At 41.5% G+C, this 22,676-nt stretch overlaps 2 protein-coding genes across 4 annotated transcripts; one reads left to right on the plus strand and one right to left on the minus strand.

Annotated features, from left to right (window-relative positions):
* The first annotated feature begins 57 nt into the window (after window positions 1-57).
* Window positions 58-11,942, plus strand: bsk146 (brain specific kinase 146). The gene is made up of 5 exons (XM_088285062.1): window positions 58-271; window positions 7,721-7,990; window positions 8,155-8,357; window positions 9,427-9,618; window positions 9,706-11,942. Exons 2-5 carry the CDS (start codon window positions 7,819-7,821, stop codon window positions 10,423-10,425), a joined length of 1,287 nt encoding a protein of 428 aa, XP_088141188.1. The 5' UTR covers window positions 58-271; window positions 7,721-7,818; the 3' UTR covers window positions 10,426-11,942.
* Window positions 11,943-14,401: 2,459 nt separating this feature from the next.
* Window positions 14,402-22,452, minus strand: LOC148317124 (uncharacterized). Of its 3 annotated transcripts, none has more exons than XM_088285066.1 (6): window positions 22,247-22,452; window positions 18,658-21,215; window positions 18,039-18,132; window positions 16,622-16,671; window positions 16,454-16,515; window positions 14,402-16,118 (listed from the first exon to the last, which is right to left on the minus strand). In XM_088285066.1, coding segments are annotated over exons 2-6 (2,760 nt in total). In that variant the 5' UTR covers window positions 21,211-21,215; window positions 22,247-22,452; the 3' UTR covers window positions 14,402-16,117. The 3 variants fall into 3 exon arrangements, with proteins under 3 accessions (XP_088141192.1, XP_088141190.1, XP_088141191.1); XM_088285064.1 differs by having other exon boundaries at window positions 14,402-16,270; XM_088285065.1 differs by lacking the exon at window positions 22,247-22,452 and adding an exon at window positions 21,663-22,212 and having other exon boundaries at window positions 14,402-16,270.
* Between the last annotated feature and the right edge of the window lie 224 nt (window positions 22,453-22,676).

The following is a 22,676-nucleotide window of genomic DNA, read 5'->3' on the forward strand; positions in this document are numbered from 1 at the left end:
CGCCTCTCCTCCTGCCAGCCCACTTGCCTCCCTCCATTCTCTTCCCCTCCTGGAGGACAGAGCGATGCGGAGACAATAGGACGCCACAGGAAGCCGGTGGAGGAGGCTGTCGTGGATGCTCACGGTCCAGTTGCTCGGTGGACGGACTCTCCCTTTTACCCGCCTCACCTGGGTCGAGTATGCGCCCTCACCGCCGTCCGGTTTCTTTAGCGGCCGCTTGGACGCGCAGCCAGGGCGGACTCAACAGCCCGTTATGAGCATCTTTTCAATGGTGAGCATTTGTACCTTCTCCCGCATCTTAAATCTCATTGCATCGGACTATTTACATGACAAATTGTCGTTATGGTATTTGGGTGTGATTATTTGAATCCGAGCATCAACGACATTTCCAAGCAGACATCAATTGCACAAAAGATATTGTCTTCTTTTGTCGTTGATATCATGCACTCCATCCCCCCTGATTGTGGGGGTAGCCAGGTGTCTGCAGCAGTGTGTATGTGTGTGTTTGTCTGTGTGTCATTCAGCTCTGTTTCCTCTGAGTCAGTGCAGTTTGAGGACACACTGCAGGTGGGGGAGCATATTTGACTGAATGCTGAGGGAACAAGAAAGCAGAATGTAATGTTTCCCTGTAGAAATTGACCTTGTATTTTATAGTCACGTATTAAAAAAAAGCTTTTATGGGCTAGCATTTTTTAAATCAAAAACACAATATGCAGGTTGTAGTCTCAAATTAATCAAATAATCGATGAATAACTGATTAGCAAATTAACTGACACCTATATTGATAATGAATTAATTATCTAGAGGCCATTGTTTTTCTTAAAATCAATGGATTTCAGACTCTTCATTTTTTGGAGCACAAGCGGTGGAGCAACACATTGGACACATAGAACAACAATAATCACTGGTAGCCGTGTATCAATCAATTAATTATTTGACAACTATTGTGTTAAGCAGAGTGATGTTCGATAGCACTTTTTAAGACCGATACCTGTGTGAGTATTTATTTGAATACAGATACACAATCTTATTTAACACAATGACAAAAAATAGTTAAAGATCTTTCTTTCTGATGCAGAAGATGAATAGCCGATGTATCAAACTGCAGTATTGTCGCGCTTACTGCAGAGGAGGATGCACTCAATCAATGTCACTTTTTTTTTTTTTTTTTTTTATTGGTGGCTGGTATCGCTACAAGTGCCCAATACCTTAAATCGCCCCAATAACTGTTGTCGGTTTTTGGCCTTTTCCAGTCAAAAAAATTTCAAAATGTCAAATGTCACAAAATATACCTTTCAATTTTTGTGAACACAAGCAGTGGAGCAACATCTTTAGAGAGATAAAAAAAACAATACTCACAAGTAGCGGTTTGTCACTCAACCCATGATTCAACAACTAATCAATTATGAAATTAATAAACCACTATTTTGATAGGGTTAAAATTGTCCATACCATTGCAATTTTAGCCTCGCCATTTTTATTTAACACAAGTGGTGGAGCAAAACATGTAGACAGATGAAATAAATATGCTCACAGGCATAGGGACTACAATCAATTGCTTAATCAACTGCTAATCATCATTTTCATTAATTGACAATTATTTTGAGAATATTTTGATTTTTTAGAGCCACTCTTCTGCCAAATTACTGCAATCTTGAATCATAATCAGTTATAACATTATAACAAACCACTTTTATATGATATTAGTATTTTTAACATATTTTTTTCAGTCATGAAAAGGCTAAACATACTGTTTCAATATTGTATTTACCATGAAACCACACGAACAAAAGCATCCACAAGTGAATTTAAATGAATTTGTGAGCCCTGTGCGCGCTTTATGTATGGAGGCATTGATTGTGGGCGGGTCACGTGTGTGTGCATGTGTGTGTGAGACACATGCAGCTGATCAAAGTGGGATTAAAGTGCGGCACTCGGTGGATATTAAAAAGCAGATCGACTCCAGAATGATGAGTCACAGCTCACATAGTGGGACACAAACACAAAAGGCAAAATGACGCCGGCGGGCATCTTGGCTGGCAGCGCTCACTTTTGTTGGTACTTTTACCTAAATACAGACAGATGTCATCATGATGTACTCTCTTGGATTTTGTGTGTGTGTGGGTGTGTGTGTGTGTGGGGGGGGGGGGGGGGGTGCGCGTGCGTGTGTGTTTCCCTATGGTGAGTAGGACTCACAATATTGTGCAACATCTACGACAGTTTAGTGAATACCGGAAGCAGTTTGTTTAATTTCTGTTGGTGTATTTCAGCTCAATGAATAATTTTGGGGGTTAAAATATTTTTAAAAAATTGCATTCTACTTGATTGCGTTGTGGAATTTGATGAATTTTTCAATGTTTTGCTATGGGTGGATGAACCGAAATCCGAATTACAGGAAAGTTGCTAAGAATGGCGCAATTATAGGTATCGTCATCCCACATCTGGATAAGGTAACAACTCACTAGGCCACACCCCTTAAAAAAAGCATTCATCCAAAACATGAATAAAATTATAGTTGGACGCAATAGAGTGATGTAATAAAATATAAAGGATCTCACATTTGATTATTTCACTTTTAAAACCAAAATGTCCACAGCAAAAAAAAAAAAAAAAAAAAAAAGGAAGAAATCTCTGCACATAAAATAAGACTTTGGGCTAGTTTTAGCGTCCACATTCACACTGTGTGTGTGTAGCACAGAAAACTCAAAGGTCAGTCCAATGGAAAAAGGCTTTAGAAAACTGAAGATGGCGCTGCTGTAAATGTTAGAGGATTGGACGTGGGTGGGGGACCTGGCTCAATGAAAATGCTTGTCTGATCGGATCTGGTTGCATAATGGGTCGAGGTCCAAGGGTTTAGCAAGCTGAGGCCACAGCGCTTTGGTCTATCAATATAGAACAATAATGGGCAGGAAATACGGGACATGGCTCTGAGTACATTAAAAACAATCCTAATTCACAAACTTGTTGCCGGAGTAACTGGTTGTGTTGAAGTTAGCATTTGCAGTGCGAAAGATTTTAGTTTGATTTGAGTCACATTTACAGGTTAATAAAATATAACGAGGCTTAAATGGATTCTTATACCGTTACTCATTTTTGTTTCATATTAGATCATTAGATTCACCTTTTGTTATGATGGCGTAAAAAATAGCATTTTGTGTTTGAGGAACAGGACTTGAAGATCTAAATTGAACAAAGATGTGAATGTGAGTGTGATTGATAAGAAACACACTCTTGAATCTCGTCTCATTAAAGCACCACTTCCTGAGTGGAAAATTATTTTGAGGGCGGGGGCGTGTTTATTATTCATGTTCCTGACGAAGAATAATACAGTAATTTCTTTAAAACCAATAATTCATAATAATTAAAAAAAAAAAATATTCTTTTAGTCTTCAGTCTTTTAGTCTTCAGTGAGCCTTTGATGTGTCATGCAAGTGTTGTTTTTATGGTGTTGGTAAGCAGGCAAAAGGCTGAGAAGCATTAGGAAAAATGTCAACCAAAAAGCTATATACTATAGTATGATTGAAAACAAATTATGAATTAAAAGTTCAGAAATCATGATGCAAAGTAACAAATAAACAAGGGAAAACACACGAAGACGACGTGACAACAGAGACTGAAAGAAACCAGGGAACTAAATATTAGCGATGGACAAAAAACGAAGCTTCATGAAGCACTTGTGATATTTTGTACTCGTCCTGATGTTTTTCTTGAGCAATAGAAATTGATTGCATCACTGCATCTTTAAACCAAGAGTGCCATCTAGAGGAGTTAAAAATGATCAGCGGTGCTTCATGAAGCTTCATCTGCCCATTACTAATTATAATTACTGAACGCCAAACGTTATTATGTCTCTGGCAATGTTCAGAGCGACTGACTCCACGGTTGCCTTCCGAGCTTCTTTCTCATCATGCAATAAACAATGTGAAAATTATTCCGCTCAAGTGCTTCATGAAGCTTCATTTGCCCACTTGACACGATAACGAGGTTCACCTTGCCAAAACAAGCGTGCATATCCATACAGACTCTGAGCTGAGATTCGAACGTCGTCAATTAGTCAAAGTAAATATAAGTCTTGCAAAAGATGAAAAAAAGAAACAGTAATAATAATAATTTCTTACCACTGTTGTTTTTTGTTTTTTTTTCTCCCCGTCGTGATTTTGAGAACATTGTTAGTACTTAATCCCCTTTATGTCCCGGCCTTACCAGCACACACACCGACACACGCGCACACACCCGGCCACACATTGTGCAGCAGCATGCTTCCTGCAATGCTACGGTAAGCACTTCCAATCCCGGACAGAAACAAATGGCCTCTTCTCTTTTTACAACTCCAGCCTTCCCTCCTGTGGATGTGCAGTATATATATGTATATATATACATATATATATATATGTATATATATACACACACTCACACACACTTTTATTTTGGAGAACGACAAAAAGAGAGATTCTCCCTGCATGGCCGGTTCTCACCCAAACTGAGTCATTGTTCAGTACCTTGCTGTGTCATGTGCCCTTCCTGTGTACATCACACCAAAAGATAACACTCCCACAATGGAACATAACGGCCTTTGGAAGGTGATGACAAGGTACTTACGCCAGTGAGCTCTTTCACCAAGTTGTTACCTTACTGCGAGATTTGCAGCTGCTCTGCCGGTGTCAGTGTGTATTATTGGAAAGGATGAGAGAACAGTCGGTCGGATGTGCTGATGAATCATGGCAGTGCCGGCAGTATGAATATTGAGAGCCTGTTTAGAGTGAGAATCTGTTCTCTGGTGCTTCGGGTTATGCAATAAATGTTATGAGGGTGTGTGAGTGTGTGTGTTCGAGCTTTTCATCCACGTGAATGTATACGTATAGGACTTGCATCGGGATTTGTTAGATATGGCAAGCACAAGATGAAGGCAAAAAGCAATCAATAGAAATCACACTGCGACAGCTTTTAATGTGTGTGTGCGTGTGTGTGTGCCACTGGCAAGTGGCATTTTAAGCATCTTCAGTCTTCACTTCAGCTAATTAGTGTCTATTTAGTTGACAATGGCGCCGCAGGGGATGGTATTTGCAAGATTTGTTGGCATTTGCTAACCTTCAATATACAGCAGAACCATAAAAAGGAATTGATGTTTGCTTACGACAAAACATTGTTTTCCCCCCAAATATGACATCGAATGGAAATATAAAAAAAATGCCGCCATCTAAAACCTTTATTAACAGTGCAGTTATGCAACTGTTTATCATTTTTAACGTTCTGAATAGTTTGAAAGTTAACCACTGTTATTTTTAATATTACAAAGTAGAGATGTAACGATTAATTGGTTATTTGACAGTTAATCGATTATCAAATTCATTTATAATTAGTTTTCGGAAAACAATTAATCGTTGGGAGCTTGCTTGATTAGGAACGCTCCGAACTCCTTAAAATTTCTGATTCCGAACGTGTTACGCACCAAAACAGAAACTTGTACTATTAATTTGAAATGTCCATTTTTTACTACAATATGAATCAATTATTAAAATTGTTAGCTGTAGTCCTAACTCAGTCATATTTTTATTGATTAAAAAAAAAAAAACCTCAAAGTGGCTTCATCGATGGGCTTCAACCAACCATGGGTTCTAAATCATCAATCAAGTGTAAAATAGGGTCGGACCTTTTCTCAGGAAAATATAAAAACGCAAACATTGTAAACGTTCATGTCGATGCTTATGTATGTGAGTTAGTGGCCCAAAAAAGCCAATGAAAAAGCACAATGTGCTAAATTGAGTAAATACATATATTGCAGGGCAGCATCTGTCTCTCCCTGTGGCGCTTAAACATGCTGCAGCTCAGATGAGTGCGGCACAGTGAGCGCACAGGCCAGCGGGGGGATGAGTACCAAAGCGCTGTGTGATAGAACTGGCCCAGTGTGACTGCGCCCTGAGGCACTTATACTTTTCCCAACTTGCCATGATTCCGATGCACTCATGCAAGTTAGGAATAGAATAATTCCCTGTGCGAGGTGCAACGAGCTTCAAGGTCATTGCAGTTGAATGGAGCGTGACACTTCAATGTCGGAGATGGACAAAGTTAGGAGGTATTTTCTGTTCCTCTATGTCTACACTAATCTCTGTAATTATTTCAACCCAAGGTGTTTGGAAACTAGAGTCAAGTGGATATGTTAGCAAACTGTAAAGGAGTCAAACGTGAAGGATACACAAGTCGTGTCTTTGTGGGGACCGCACTGTGACAAGCCATTGTAGCCTTAAAGAACAATGATGGACTGTGCATAGTAGCTGGGCGTGACACATGCACTCAGAAGGTGGTCTATTCTTATCCATTATTTAACCAAGAAGTCAAGAAGTCTCGCTGAGCTCTAGATCTCTTTTATAAAAAAAGACCTACAGTACCGTACAGGTCAAATGCAGCCATCTCACTAGAAAACCAGATCAAGACTGCTTTTGTCTTTCCCTTAAAATGTATTTTTTAATTGACATTTTTTATTATAAGTGGTTTTATTAGTACAATACGTTGACTTTTTAAAATTACTATTATCATTTTGAATATTACTATATATAGAATGTAAAATGGTATATTAGTCATTTGGGAAAGCCTCATAGGCCAAATATAATTACACTGCGGGCCAAATGTAGCCCGCGGGCCAGAGTTTGACACCTATGCTGTAAATGGTTGCTTGGGTGGCGATCCTGGAGCCTGTCCCAGCTGACTACGGGCAAAAGGCGCACCACACCATGAACAAGTCGCCAGCCAGTCACAGGGCAGACATAGACACCGTGACCGAGAAGGAACCGATCCCACGCTGCCCGCACACAAATCAGGCTGCTGATTGACATATATAAGTATAGTTATTTGCTATCGAAAAGACATACAAAATTGGTTTTGGTGAAATGTACTTACAAGTTGACAAAACATCAGTTGTGGGTGCTGTCAGTTGATGCTTTACATTCACGACCAATTACGTCAGTTCAACGAGCCATAAGACTAAAACTGTAAATTTAACTATTTTAGTGTGTAAAGAAACGCATTTATTATTGCCTTGTGCCAACGATGAACAATAATAGACATTAAGCAGTAGCTCAATTGCCCTCTAGTGGCCAACGATTTGGAAAGAGCGCCTCTATGACTGAATTATCAGTGCAAAAATGAGAAGTAGCATGAGAACTATAGTTACATGTATAATTTACATAAAGGCAGAACAACAGGGGTGCCAATATTGAGCCATGAGGCACACCTCACTCCACAGAAAGGCCATTTAAAAAAAATAATCTTCCAGAGAGGTAATTGGAGAACCAACCTATAACATGCTCTGGCAGGACACATTTATAGACCCCAACCCAAGGGACAAGATTCCTTGGTCCACTGTATCTGGCAAATCAGCGTTTTGCATAGTCCAGTGTCCAAATAAAGTCACTGCAACGTTAAAAGTGGCAGTTATTGGACTGTGACTCTTCCTGAAACTACACTGGTGTCAAGAAAAACTGTTAAAATTTAAAAACTCTAAAGACAGACAAAAGACAGTAGTTGAATGAAAGGACACCCAAGGAAGCTTTTGTCATCGACAGTGGTACCTTACGTGAAGTTTCTCGAGGCATGAGCCGTCGCTCAGTTGGCTTTGATTGGTGAATGTCAGTTCACCAAGTAATGCATAGTCACAAAGATTTCTCATGTGAGACAAACATCCCATTCCAAATATCTTAATATCAACATTCTTATGTTCCTCCAGTAACGTCAACTGTTTGCTGCCCGCCGCTCTTGTCTCGCCTTGGCGTCCATCCCTCACTCGGTCCTCTCGCTACATCCCGCAACCCCACAGCCCTCGGCATGAGTTCCTCTCCACTGACGTCACAAGCGAACATGGACATCCTGGACGAGTTGCAGCTGATTGCGGCCCAGAACCTGGAGAAGGTGGAAGTCAACAAGTACTACGAAGTAATCAGAGAGTTGGGCAAGGGCACCTATGGCAAGGTGGACCTGGTCATCCACAAGATCAGAGGTGAGGAACCCACTTAAACCGAAATCTCAAAATATACGTTCAAACCTGTGCCGTTAAAGATGCTACCTTGTTTGTGATATATACTCTATGTAATTGTCAGGTCATCGAAACACCTCTCAACACGAACAGAAACTGCAATAAACAATCATTTTCTCACCATAAAGGTACAAAAATGGCACTGAAGTTCCTGAAGAAGAAGACGACCAAGCTGAAGTCGTTCCTGCGGGAGTACAGCATCTCGCTCTACCTGTCGCCCTGCCCTTTCATCATCAACATGTTTGGCATTGCATTCGAGACGGACGAATATTACGTGTTCGCGCAGGAGTACGCACTAGCAGGGGATCTCTTCGACATCATTCCTCCGCAGGTACTCCATCACATTGTTTCGAATCACTAATGACCACGTTATCATAATTAGTGGTGGGAAAACGAAGATTCATGAAGCACTTGTGATATTTTGTACTCCTCTAGATGGTGCTCTTGGTTTAAAGATAATCACATTCATAAAACTTCCACGGCATGTTTAAACCAACCATCTAGAGAAGTCACAAATTATCACAGGTGCTTCATAAAGCTTCATTTGTCCATCACTAATTAGAATTAATGAACACCAAATGTTATAAAGGGCACCATGTCTGTGTCGATGTTCAGACTGATTCCACGGTTGCCTTCCAGGCTTCTTGTCATGCAATAAACAATGTGAAAATTTTAACTCGTGTTTCTTAGCAGAAATTAAATATGCTCATCGCACGGTGACCGCCTGGTTAGCACGATGGCCTCACAGTGCAGAGGTTATGGGTTCGATTCCGGCTCCGGCCTTTCTGTGTGGCGTTTGCATTTTCTCCCCGTGCTTGTGTGGGTTTCCTCCGGGTACTCCGGTTTCCTCCCGCATTCCAAAAACATGCATGGCAGGCCGATTGAACACTCTAAATTGCCCCTAGGTATGAGTGTGAGTGTGAATGGTTGTCCGTCTACGTGTGCTCTACGATAGGCTGGCAGCCAGTTCAGGGTGTCCCCCGCCTACTGCCTGAAGACAGCTGGGATAGACTCCAGTAACCCCCGCGACCCTAGTGAGGAGAAGCGGTATAGATGATGGATGGATGGATTATTTTTCATATACAATTAACGCCATTAAAAAGACATATTTTGCCTCATGCTGATGACTGAAAATAACATCACGTGTTGAGGGTTCAGGTAACCAATCACAGCTCATCGAACGTTCACCAGCTGAGCAGTGATTGGGGGGACGTGAGGGCGTGTTCCAACTACACTCCTCAGTATCCCCGGTAAGGTCTATTTAACAGAGCTGGAAAGGAACGTCGAAGTCGAATCTCTGATCCAAGAGGAGTCGTGTGGTTTTTGTCCGTGGCCGCTTGATTTGTGGCCAACATGATTGATGTGGTTATGTTTTTTTTTCCTCCTTTTCACTCTATTAGGTTGGTCTCCCCGAAGTAGTGGCAAAGCGCTGTGTACACCAAGTAGCCATTGCTTTGGACTACCTGCACTGTAAGAAGCTGGTGCACAGAGACATCAAGCCTGAAAACATTCTCATTTTCGACCGGGAATGCCGCAAAGTCAAGCTGTCCGACTTCGGCATGACCCGTCGCGCCGGATCGCCCGTCAAGCGAGTGAGTAATAACACAATCCTCCGGTCAGGATGGGAAGTTACTGGCCGCTCTTTTTCCGGGATGAGTCATTTTGCCGTATTTCTTCAGGTCAGCGGCACCATCCCGTACACGGCCCCCGAGCTGTGCGACGTGTCCCGGCACGAGGGTTTCTGCGTGGACTACAGCACAGACGTGTGGGCCTTTGGTGTGCTTCTCTTCTGCATGCTAACCGGCAACTTCCCGTGGGAGAAGGCGCTGGCCTCCGACTCCTTCTACCAGGAGTTCATCCGCTGGCAGAGGAGGAGGACGAACACGGTGCCTTCCCAGTGGAGACGTTTCACCGAGCAGGCCCTCCGCATGTTCCGCCGCTTGCTCTCGGTAGAGCAGGAGCGCCGTTGTTCCGTCAAAGAGGTGTTTGGATACTTCAGCCACTCGTGGATGCTGGACAGCGAGAACAACAACAACGGCAATGGGGGAAGCGGCACCGGGGAAAGGGTTGGAGGTGGCGGGAATGGGCGAGGGGAAGTAAACGACAATATGTCGTCATCTTCATCCGGGGAGGAAGACGAGGAACTCCTAGTCGAGCGGATGAAGCAGCAGACTCTGTCGCCATTGTCCCCCCTCTCGCCGGTGTCACCCGTGACGGCTGAACGTGGCGGCGGTGCGGCCAAAGGCGCCACGATGGAATTGGGCGGGGGCCACCATTTCGTGTCCGTGTCCACCAACAGCTCGGTGTCGTCCACCAACAGCTACGACCGGATGCCACGGGAAAACAGCTCGCCGGGAGGCCGCATGCTGGTGGCCACGCCCATCGAGATATGCGTCTGAGCGCCCCCGTCCACATTTTCTACGTTAATCCCGTCTCACCGGTGTGCTCTTCTACCACTCATCCACCCACGTACAGTCGATGTGCATGCACGGAGAACGAGACACTGACAGACGAGCTCTACAGAAGACCAAAACGTCGTCCCTAAAGCAATATTTCCCCAAGAAGAAAAGCAAAAAAAAAAAAAAAGGATGGAACATGACGTCCTCGGGGCTTGAACTGGCGCCCCCAGGTGGAAAAAGCTTGAATTGTGTTGTACGTTTGACTCACAAAACAAGACAAACTTGAAAGAGGAAGTGCTTTTAAATACATAGTGTGTTTCATTAACTGGGTCCTTTTTTTGTAACGCGTTCAGGATGTGATTTTCAGTCAAAAAATTCAAGCTCAAATTCCACTACTTAATGGCTATCGTACAACTCTGTGATTTTAACATATCTACTTCACACTATTTTCTACTCACTCTTTGTGTTACCCAAAATATTCATCTCTAATAGTATTTTTAACTCCGTGCCCCACGAAAAAAGAATAAAACAATAAATTTCAAGTTAAAAATGCATGAGTAGCTCAGCAACAAAGAGAAAAAAAAAAACAATGTTGTCGTGGAATCTTTTGACGTAGCACAAATCTCGCATCATGTCCGAGAGGGACTGTCATAGGATCTCTTGACGTTTTAGGGCTAAAATAAAACAAAAAAAAATTTAAAACAAAACAAAAAAAAAATCTCAATATTAGTTTTTTATTGAGTGTGTTTCCGTGTGTTTGTAATAATGTCTTGTATTCATATCACCACTTTCAGAAACTGGAACGAAAAAAATAAAAGCATGACGAGATAGCGCTCGCAAAGGTGGGGAATTAAATGATTTTAGGCGCTTCTAAATGGTCACTTTTAGGTAACAGTGGCATGGAAGTTGTTGTTAAAAAGCAAAAAATATCATCCTTTCTCAAACAGAACCATTTGAAAAAAGAAAAAAAAAACACTGGATCCTGCATCTGGAGTGAGCCTTTTGTCTTTTCCCGCCAAAAGTCTGCATGAAACTGTGTGCTAAACGCTAAAGCTAATCGTTAAAAACAAGCTGAGTAGCCGCAAGCCAACACGCTTGTGTATTTTACGACCCGCTTGGATTTTCGTCACCGTCATCATCCCAGCTGCTCCCAGATCAGCCAGCGAGTATGCAAAAATGTTTTGTGACAATCTCTGACCTCATCGGACTCGGAACAAAAGGACAAAGGAGTGATGCGGACACTGTGGACGCCCTGTTTTCTCCCCCATCGTGCAGCTGCAGCACTTTAGGCTCGCTCACATGACCGCAAGCAAGAAGAAGCATTACCTCATCATCTGAACCAGCACCGTAGCAAGCCTCACGTTTGAGTTCTGACAGTGACATTAAATAAATATTAACAAGTAAGCTTGACCATCACAAAAATCTTAGCAAGACGCAGCTTGTTAATGTGCCATTCGGTGTTTTTTTTTGAGCCAAGTGCATACTTCATATTAGAAAAATTGTTGGGTCAGTCAAAAATGCTTAACGTAAAAAAATGCTTAACATTTCTTAATGTCAGCAAACCGTGATGGTTCGCCATCAAAATTCATGTCATGCCCACTTCATGATTGGCTCAATATTTTGGATTTTGTACAAGTCCATAGAAAAAAAAAAACACTGTCGCTTAAATGCAAAAAACAAAAACAAAAAAAAAAACCTGCCGTCAATCATTGCAAAAATGTGTTCATGCCTACTTCGATCTCCAAAATTATTAGAAAAATCGCACCAATGTTTTGGATTTGATCAATGCACATCTTCCTCACCAGAGGCACTTAGTACCGAAGTGTGTACACTTAAAACGCTTCATATCCATACAATACAAAATATTGAGGCTATCGTTCTAATAACGTCAGAGGTTGATGTGGGCATAATTAGAGATGCCCATATTTGGTGATGCTTGATTAATAATTGATTGACATTTTTGAGATTTTTTTCCATGGAGCGGACAACAACCTACCGTCCACAAAATGAAATAATATTTTCAGAAGCTTGAAGTGAAAATGAGATGATATATTTTACGCACATTAAGCGTAAGCCAGTGATGGGAAAACAAAGCTTCATGAAGCACTTGTGATATATTGTACTCCTCTAGATGGTGCTGTTGGTCTAAAGATAAAGGCTAGTGAAATACACATTAATAAAACTTCCACTGCATCTTGAAACTAAGAGTGCCATCTAGAGGGGTCAAAAAGTATCACAAGTGCTTCATGAAGCTTCATTTGTCCATCATGTACCTTGTGCCATCTTGTGGAGGTAATTTAATTGTTCTGCCTGTGTCTTTATGTCAGCTGAGACATATTTTTTACAGTAAATGACCAATTTCGTGAAATTGGATCGTTTAAGGCTCACTGGTCGGAAAAAACTCGTTACTAGAATGGCAATCTTTCTCTAACATTAAGACTATTGTCAGAAAAATGAATAATAATTTTAGAGTTTATGTGGCATGATTAGGTACAATAGTGTAGCTGATTTATTTTTTTTTTAAATGTTTTTTTTCTCAAGGCGTCCAAAGCATTTAAGCTTGGAGGTGGGAGGAGAGATGACTGACACCAAACTGGAAATAAAAGATCCAAACGGTTTGCCTCAGCCCACCATCGTCATCACGCGTAGTAGTTGAGCTTCGGTGTCTGTGTCCAGTGGCATATTTCCCAGCGTTATCATTTTTTGTGACCTTTTGTGAGTAGATGCCCATGAGCACTCCAACTTGGTTTTGTCTCTGCAATACAACTGTCTTCCTGTTAAATCAGATTTAGTCAATAAAATTGAGAATTCTCATCATCTATTTTCTGTCTTGATATTTTTCAGCTTCTGAAGGGCCTGTTGGTTTAAGATCTTTTGTGATGTTCCTGAAGCTAACTGCCATTTATTTACCCTGCCTGGCAGACCTGCACATTTTACAAACATTGCAACAGCAATTCAGCCCTTTCATTGGCTCTGAATATACCTAACAAATTTGACTGGGATCTATTCAAAACAAATTCCTCGAGGTTTGCTGTCCTGTCTGTTTTAAATGACTCCCTGCTGCAAAACATGATTCAAATGATCAGACAATCATCAAGTTCTGCAGAAGCCGGATGATGATCATGATTCCACAAATCACACCTCGAGGAACAGGATTGAAGACCCGTGTATTGAGCGCTATATTGAAGTGCGAGCGAGGTTTGACTATGCAATTATGACAATGAAATAGAGAATTTTCGTGTGAGTGCAGAAAAGCGGAGCATATGAGGAGAAAAACGACTCCACGATCATCAACCGGTACACAAAATCATAGCCATCATTTGCTAATAAATGCGGAGGAATAGTCGTGCAAGTTGAGCATATATGCAAATTCACTTGTGGTCCGGAATCAGAATTCATCCTAAATGACAGCACGTGGCTGCGGCACACTAATTTGCATAAGCCACGCCCATATTCCCCTAAAAGGTCACCCGTTTGCCGTATCTCAACCAATGCATGGTTTAAACCCTGCATAATATATATCGGAAATAGAAATGCAATGTTTTTTTTTTTTAAGGAATCGTTTGCTTTTATCTGAATTCAGTCAAAGCATATCGCCACCAACATTTTTTAGTTTGCACTTCTCGCAGTACGATTTACGATTTAAACTCTTTAGTTTTGTATTAATTTCTCCAAAACAAATTAATTGAAAATGAAAACTAATATTTTCGTGATTTAAATATACGCAAATTGAGCTTGTTGGAAAATGGTCATTCGGCTCTGTGATTCCTTTAAAAACTTAAATTAGAATTTGTTGTAGTAGCCTACATAAAACACGCACAGGATGTCAAGAGAGGAATCGTGATGGGAAGTGTCCTTCACAATTATTATTATTATTATTAATTCGAACACACACACACAATTCGTTCAATGGTCAACAATTGTATTTATTTTGGGACACTCAAATGGCCCCCAATGATACAAGACGAGAGCAGGGATGTAAAAGAAAAAAAACGGATGTAAAAAAAATAGAAACAAAAATAAAAGTGACAATTGAGAAAAAAATTAATCGCAGTCCATTGTTAAACCCAAACCACGCCAGATATAAGGTGTTGGAATGTCTGGATAGGATATAGAAGTCTTTTGTAATTCCTGTCCATTAACTCCACAAAATAAGTAAATTCACAGCCCTGAGATAAAAACACACACACACAAATATTTCCTAACAATCACACATCATTAAAAGCTGTATTATACGGTACGACACAAAAAATTATTTTTGCACAGTTGTGTGGCCCTTAGAAAACAAAGTATGCAAACCAAACTGAGACATGGCACGATTGAGAAATGTCTTTCTAGTGTGTGTGTGTGTGTCTGTCCAAATTGTCTCACATAGCAAAATGCTGCCCCCAGCAGGTCCGATTTGTCTCTGCACTGCACCCTCATACGTCAGATAAGGCTTATGCCGGGACCACACTGCATCTTGGATATCAATCAATAAAACCATGGTGGATATAAAAAATGCTTTTTGAAACTGAAATCCATGTAAACTGATATTTTCCTTTAACTGGATGTTAAACGGGTATTTTAATGCACCCCCAATTGGATTCACAATCCAGGACAACACAATACAAGAAGCCTTGTCCACGCTCCCAAAGTGCTTTGAGTCAAATGGAGAAAAACACAAAAAATCTCAAAATACAATATTCTGGTAATTAAGGCTGGAATTCCACTGCAGGTCCAACTGCCCAATTCCGATTTAATGGCTACATTATTTGGACAGTCTATTTCATGTACGATTCAAATTAGTGCCAAATAAATACACGTTGTGACTGTTTATACAGTTACGGAACACACAAAACAACCTACAAGCTTCTCAACACTGGACAGTAACAGCACATAGGTAGACAATACATAAACACTACAAATAGAGAACATTCTACACCATTTCTCTGGCCAGGGCTGACGCTTCCTGCTATTTGGACCTCTGCAAAGGAAGCATACTGGCACTTATTTCATATTTAATAGCCTGTGTTTTGACTGCACTTGGTCATCACAGTGGGTAGTTTGTGAATTGTGTCACTTGAAACATGCAGTGTCAATCCAGCCTAAGAGCTGCTTATTCATTTCCAAAGAGAGGACGATGGAAGAGGGGGCGTGGTCAACTAATACTGCAGCCACTGCAAAGTGCTTCCCGCGAACGCCACCGCCAACACATAGACATAGAAATAAGGAGGATACATTCAAACACACCGTGACTACTTCCCTCTAAAAATGTGAACTGAAAACGATAGTTTTGTTGTTTGAAGAAAAAAAAATAAAAATACGAATCAAATGCATATATTTCTTCTAAGAAAAGGTACCTTATGTGGCTCCACTCGTCACCATTTCCTCTGCTGCAGGTACTTAGTTCAATCATGATCTGGTTTTACCAATAACTTAAAAAAACTCTTTGACAAAAGAAGCAAAATGACATGCTTCGTAAATAAATAAAACCAAATATAATCAAATATTTACAATTTCTTAAAATTAAATATTTTGATTGTTGTTTGGGGTAGAAAAAAAATCCACATAAATAATTTCTAGAAATTGAGAAATTGTGAGTCTAACCAAGGAGGAATTAAGGTTTATGGGTGCTAATGTCCATAACAAGGGCGTCGGTCCAAACAGTCCAGAGAGCGAGCCAGCCCCTGCACGATTTGGCAGGTGAACGTCTGCATAAAAGAACAGAGAAACAATTGCACAATAATAGAGCCAAGAGTTTCACCACCTCGGACATGTCCATGCTGGGGCCATTAAGTTGCGCAGGTTATAGGCCACTTGGCCACAATGTGGATGACAGAGTGACGAACGTGAGTCCCAGCCGCTGGAGAATGACGGATCGGCAAAATTTACACACACGCGCTCCTTTTGGTGTATCATTGGTATTTTTTTCCTTTTTTTTTTTTTTTAATTACAAAAACCAACCATTTGAACTTGGATATTTTGATTAAGACACTGATTTATCCGAATGTCATGTGAACCACATCCACGCAGGAATTTTACTCACCAAGAGGGTCTTTTTCTCTTGGGATCGCTGTCCATCCCCACCGGAGCTTTCAACGTCTTGTCCTAGTATAGAGTGTAATGTTTGACGTCAATCAGAGAGTAGTTAACTTCAGGAATTAGAACAGTAGACAGGAAATCGTCAGCACGTTAAGAGTTATTTTGCACTCACTTTGTGCTTTTTACACTTCATGGAGAAGTTTTCTTCGATGAGGACACAGTCTGCGAGGACGAGAAGAGAAGGTGAGTCGGCCCACACATGCACAGTGCCAACAGGAGACAAAAGCAACCACAGAACATCAAGTGGGCGGATGCAAACATTCAGTCCCAACGACAGCCGTGTTCTTGTTTAACTACATCAGAATCAGAACCTTGACAAAAACAACAACATGGGCGGTATATAAAAAATACGAAGAAAAAAAAGTGTTGTGCCGACACTTGTTTCCAACCTTGGTAAATAAAATCAGCATCTGGAAATTGCATTTTATATAGCCTTGAGTTGCTTCAAGTGTGATTAAAATTTGATTAAATTAAACCTTTGTAAGTGAAAAATAGGCAAAAAAAACCCACAACCTTTTTCACAGCACTGTATAAAAAAAAGCTTACAGTTACCCACCTTACAGCTTTTGAAATATTTCCATGAAAAATCCGCCGTCAAAATCATACAAGTTTTGCACGCCCATCGCCTGACCTACCATGTTGAAAACCTGAACATATTACGTACATTACAAAAATGAAATCCAATGTCATGTTTATAGGTTGTGCCCTTGATCAATGAGAAAGCCAGGTGGCACAAAGTGTGAACGGGCTGTGTGTGACAGGGCAGGCGGGTAGCGTGAAGTTCTTTGTTGTTTTCGCAAGAACAACAAAAAAAAAAAAATTCTTCCAAAAACAACATTTTCAACTGGAAATAGAAACATCTGGGTAAGTGTTTGTTTAAAATTCTTCGGCAGGAACAGCAATTGGGTCAGGCTAGTGGCATTAAATGGGAATGGTATTATACAATTCTTAACAATGAATGAATTAATTTGTGTTTTTGTAGCATACTAATACATGACTGGCATACATGTCTTCCTGACGATACGCACCAAATAATTTTATCACAGGCAGGAAGGGAAAAAAAAAAAAAAAAAAAAAAAAAAATCAGCATTTTTTTTTTTTGGGAGGTACTCAAATTACAAAAGGACTCACATTGTGTACCACTCGTTTTAATTCGAAATCAAGTCCAATTATTTATAAATTTTGGCGAACTAATCCCAAACCCTGAAATAAAATAGAGTTAAGTCTAGTCTGGTTTCTAATCGTCATACTTAATATAACATAAGGGTGGGAAATATGGGACGAAAAAAATAAATGTACCAAAAAAATATATATATATATATTTTCCCCAAAAAACTATTTGACTTTTTTCGGGAAAAAAAAAATACTGTGAATAAGCACTTTACAGACAGCGTTTCATGTCCTTAACTCAGACGTTAAGAGAAATACAGCTGTTAGCGGCAAGAATGCATCTGAAGTGACAACAAATGCAGCCGTGATGTTTTGAAAGTTGTTTTAATTCTAAACTTGATAATGTAGTGTGACCATACCTGCTTCCAGAGCACACCTGTAGTGGTATTTGCTGGGACAACCTTTGAAGAAGCAGCCTAGCGTCGCACCTGGGGCAGAGCAGGCTGAGCACACCTGCGCATGTACAGAAAAGCGTTATTAGCGCATCTTCGTATTGGACAGATTGTGTTTACAGTACGGGTAATTCTACATTGATATTTGGTCTGCCCTTTTTCAGAAATGACGCATTACGAGTGAAGATGTGATAATTGAACAGTGGGGGTAAAAAAAAATGGCAGACAACAAGTCATCTGTGGCTTAGGGGGGGTTAATTTTTAATTCAAGGAGCTAAAAACAACCCAAATATTACTCTGGTGTAACACGCTCACAGACAATGAAAATGGGAGGTTATGCCACATTCTCCACGTGTTAGCTCAATGCGGTTTTACATAATTAGTCGTTGACATTTTACTTGACATTATTACACTTAAGAGCAACTATGATGATTGATGAAGTGTTTTATTCGTAACCCATACCTTACCTCCCCTGCGTCACTTTAGTTAAAGAAAATGCTGTCAAATAAACATCAGAAAACGACTGATGGAGACATTTTCTGAGGAACCAATACGCTGACATTACAGCCTTAAATTGAAGCTTTACCGTCTCCTGGGCCACTTTGACAGATTCCTCCAGGCCATAGACTCTGCCTTTCACCAAGAACACGCCAGCAGACCAGATGCCGCAGTCTTCGTGGAGCCAGTACTCACGGGGCTCCATGGGCAGCACCGGGGGGCTGTACCAGTCCTCCACATCTGTTGGCCATATTTCTGAGCAAGCACGTTTTGCTGCAGGGCTGCCGGTGTTGTCAGCAGTCGTCTGGTGGCTAGGCGGGAGGCCCTTCTGCCACCACTGATTCGGTGGCCTGTGGTTCCACGACAAGGGTTGAACAGCTCGTTTCCTCCCCCTGCCCCTGACGCTACAGGACGAAGAATCTGAATCGCTAGAGTCCTCTTTGTCACCTTTACGACCGGACGTACGTGCTGAAGTTTTGATGCTTGACACCCGGAATCCTTCAGGGTAGTAGGGGCCGTGGAGATCTCCCAGGTCCATGGTATTGGCAGAGAGCCCACACAGGCAACAGATGAGGGAGCCCTGATGCTGACCCCGAGAGGACGCCCGGCCCAGCTGGAGACAGGAACTGCTGGGTACGGTTCCAGAAATTAAGTTACCGTGGTGATCCTGTAGTTCTCTCTGGCCCTTTTTGGGCTGTGTCCTGACCTCTTCTGGGTAGTTCATCACAGTGAAAAGTGTCGTTGATGATGGCTGGCGATGCATTCGGATGAAGGGGGAGAAATTATCATACCTAAAGTCCTTTTTTTCCTCCCTGTAGTGGACATACCTCAAATGGATTTCAGGCTCCTTGGGAGCAAAAATGGAAGAAAATGGTCTTGGTTCATACTTTTTCCGTCGCCTCTTGGGAGTGCGAGCCACTTTTGTTTTTGCAGCAGACGATTTTTGCGGACCTTTAGCTGATTGTGGGCTTTTCTTTGGAGATTTTTTAGGGGCTGGTGGGGAACATCTTGTTGTATTTCTTTCCAATGAGGGCTCAGAGTGCAAAGAAAGCTCTGGCTCCTTTTTTGAGTTTTTAAGCAGCGGACTTGATTGTGTACAGAGTGTCCTATTTGATCGCACGGGACTCATCTGTGGCACATGTCCAGGGTAGGGTACATCCTCTGGCACATTCTTCGTAAACGTAGGGCTCTTTCTGCATGATTTTCTAGAATTATTAACACAATTAGAGGTAGTATTTTTGTATGGATGAGTTTTAATGCTATTGGCTTTAACTGTTTTAGGCTGGGTTACTGCGTTTTGTGTTGTTTTTGCTCTGCTCCTCCTATTTCCATCAGACAAGGTGTCATTCTTCTTTGGATTTGTTGCATGAGAATCCCGAGTTGTCATTTTGGAAGCACTCATGTTAGTGTTAACGAATCCTGATATTTTATAACTCCTTGCATTTATATTCATAACCAGCGATTCTAAGCGAACCCCTCTATTTGAACGCAAAGGCAGCTTCCTCTCCTTTACAGTTCTCTGGAGTGCACTGACATTGCCATTCCTATGAGGGGTGAGAGTTTTGGGTTTGTCCTCTGAAATTCCTGACCAACAAACATCCTCTGTCAAGTCAACCAAAGGCTTTGATTTCCTTGTGTGGACAGGCACTCTGCTTTCATCACTTGAATCGAAACTTGTGGCAGAGTTGTTAATGCCGGACCTGAGCTGAATGGCCCCTTCTGTGATTGAGTCATCCCATACATCCTCATCTGCTTGAAAAGAGTTGTCCCCGCTTGGTGAGCTGGAGCCTTGGGGCAGCATGAACGCATCCTCGACATCACCCAGTGAGGTAGCAGAGGGAGAAATGGGGTCTTCTAGAGGGGCTTTATAGTCCCCGGTCAGTGAGCAAAACTCGATTGCAGCCACTTTGTCATGGACCGCCAATGGCTCCTCTTTTTTAGATACTTGCAGCAGCGTCTCTGAGTTTCCTTTCCTCTCATCGCTCCTGAGGACAGTCGTGTCGGACTCTGGTGACAATTCAGAAGCCACACCTAAACTTGACCAGCTGTTATCTTCTCCATTTTCCAACCTTTCACAAGTTTCCGCACTCCCGGGAATGCTGTGTTCCTCTCTGAGAGTTGTGCTTGAATTTACAGCCCCATTTAATTCACAAAGCTTTTGCGGGATACAAATTCCGTCAACCTCTGGAGCTTTAGAGTAAGCCTTGGTGGCGAGGTCCACTGGTGTGTCAATATGTTCCAAGTAATGCTGGTTCAGTGTATAGGCGGTCTCCCCAAGCCCTTTCTCAGCCTCACAAGACGGGAGGAGGGAGAATTTGCTGATAGGCGGCAAAGCAGTTAGAGGCTGAGCTGCTGAATAAATGTGAGACCTGCTCACGTAAGATAGGGTCACTGTGGTGCGGGACAAGGCATTGTCTGGTTGAATTTGATCTGCTGATTGGTGCGAGGCATTAGAGGATGTGGTCTCTGTGGAGGGTAATCCAGAGTTCGGGTGCCAGTCTGGGCTGTGAACGCAGTGCTGGACATCGCAAGACTTGACATCCGGGCTCCCTTTCCCAGTCAGGTCTATCACGCTGGGGATGCTTCCGGTGGAGAGGTCCTGAGGTTGAAGCTCATCCAAACTCCCTGGTGGTTGCTCCATAGCAACTGCAACACGAAAAAATGTGTAGTCAATAAACTTTATTAATAGAACTTCATTACCAAAGTGTTTTATTTAAATTATTTTAAACAAATCCATACACGAAAGCATAATCTTTCTTTCGATAAACGGGAGAAACATTTAGACATGAACTCAACAGCTGCTCTTTTGAGTCTCCACTTATCATGGAACTCTTTTAACACTTTACCTAACGTCAACAGAACGTTTCCATCCATATTTTATACCAACTACGTACCCTTAAAAGATGAAATTAGTCACAAACGTTACGCTGACACAGTGACGCGTAAGGGAATAACGTTCACGAAAACAAAAAACAGAAACGCCATATAACCAAAAGTATAGGTTTTACATTTTTCTACTTAAAAGTCATGAATGTTCACAAGTAACTAATCAGGTTTTAAAGATAATTTCCTTGGAAGCGAGTGACAACTTACCAACAACGTTGACAGGTCAGGTATGCCAACACGATGGCTACAGCTTAGCCACCGCTAACGTTCGCTGGCTAGGCCCGGCTATGCTGAACTACGACTATGAATTGTCAGTTTTAACGTGTTTGAAATAAGGACAGAAAATCACAAAATTTACATAGGTGTTTTGGAAATGAGAGGGCTTTACGGCAACCAATAATAATTTCGTCGTGGTGTGACCAGACCAAAGGTTTAATATATTTCTAAAATGACAACTTTTATGGCTAAACCGTTCAACGCGAAGTCACTGCGCTTAGTAACTTAGTTATACGAAGAACGGCAAAAGCTGTTAAATTTTTGGATCGTTCCGCGTCAGTTATTGCTAAATACTAATCCCGAATTGGAACATACATAGAAATATGTATGAACTTGGGAAATTTTGCTTGCAGGCAATATGCAAACTCAACGACAAGCGTTATTTATGAAGTTGCGAGTTAATGTTCATTGAGTTTGGCAACGTGTTTAGAACACATCAGGGCAAGGCCCGACTGGGTGAAACAAAGACGGAGCGGAGGTAATCACGCCGAACTGAGGAAGCTGCTCAAACTTACCCGGGCGGGAGCGATTGTCGCGTTTTAAACGTCCAGCTGAAAAACACTTCCACCCCGCATTTCCTTCAAGATTCCATCTATTTTGACAAAATTACTAAACGCACCAAATTAAAAATTAGGACCTTAGGACTTTCCTGAAACGCTTTATACCCGCAGCGTCAAGTTGCCTTATACATGTTCAATTTCCTGATGCACCTTCCACAATAAAATATACCTAGCTGCACGTTTCTTCAGAAAACGTGAAAGTAAGGATATTTAAATAATGCACACAGCATCCAGATGTTCTACTGGAACTCAGTACAAGACCTTTATTTTCTGTCTGTTATTTGCGGTAAGTTTTTTTTTAACTGATTAAAATTGCTGAAACAGTAGCGACACAATTAGCCGTGACCAATAGCTCACTTGTATTCAAATCTACATCAATCTAAAT

This window comes from Idiotropiscis lumnitzeri, chromosome 20, assembly GCF_059441095.1.
Source record: "Idiotropiscis lumnitzeri isolate Australia: NSW breed Sydney's pygmy pipehorse chromosome 20, RoL_Ilum_1.0, whole genome shotgun sequence".
Taxonomy (NCBI): domain Eukaryota; kingdom Metazoa; phylum Chordata; class Actinopteri; order Syngnathiformes; family Syngnathidae; genus Idiotropiscis; species Idiotropiscis lumnitzeri.

What these genes read in the sequence shown, in the direction of transcription:
- LOC148317124 (XM_088285064.1), bottom strand. Translation starts at nt 21,210, where the DNA reads ATGGAGCAACCACCAGGGAGTTTGGATGAGCTTCAACCTCAGGACCTC. An exon ending in TCAAAGTGGCCCAGGAGACG is followed by an intron (nt 18,133 to 18,657) that starts GTAAAGCTTCAA and finishes GTACATGCGCAG; the next exon opens with GTGTGCTCAGCCTGCTCTGC. An exon ending in TGAAGTGTAAAAAGCACAAA is followed by an intron (nt 16,516 to 16,621) that starts GTGAGTGCAAAA and finishes ACTCTATACTAG; the next exon opens with GACAAGACGTTGAAAGCTCC.
- bsk146 (XM_088285062.1), top strand. Translation starts at nt 7,819, where the DNA reads ATGAGTTCCTCTCCACTGACGTCACAAGCGAACATGGACATCCTGGAC. An exon ending in GGTCATCCACAAGATCAGAG is followed by an intron (nt 7,991 to 8,154) that starts GTGAGGAACCCA and finishes CTCACCATAAAG; the next exon opens with GTACAAAAATGGCACTGAAG. An exon ending in TCGACATCATTCCTCCGCAG is followed by an intron (nt 8,358 to 9,426) that starts GTACTCCATCAC and finishes TCACTCTATTAG; the next exon opens with GTTGGTCTCCCCGAAGTAGT.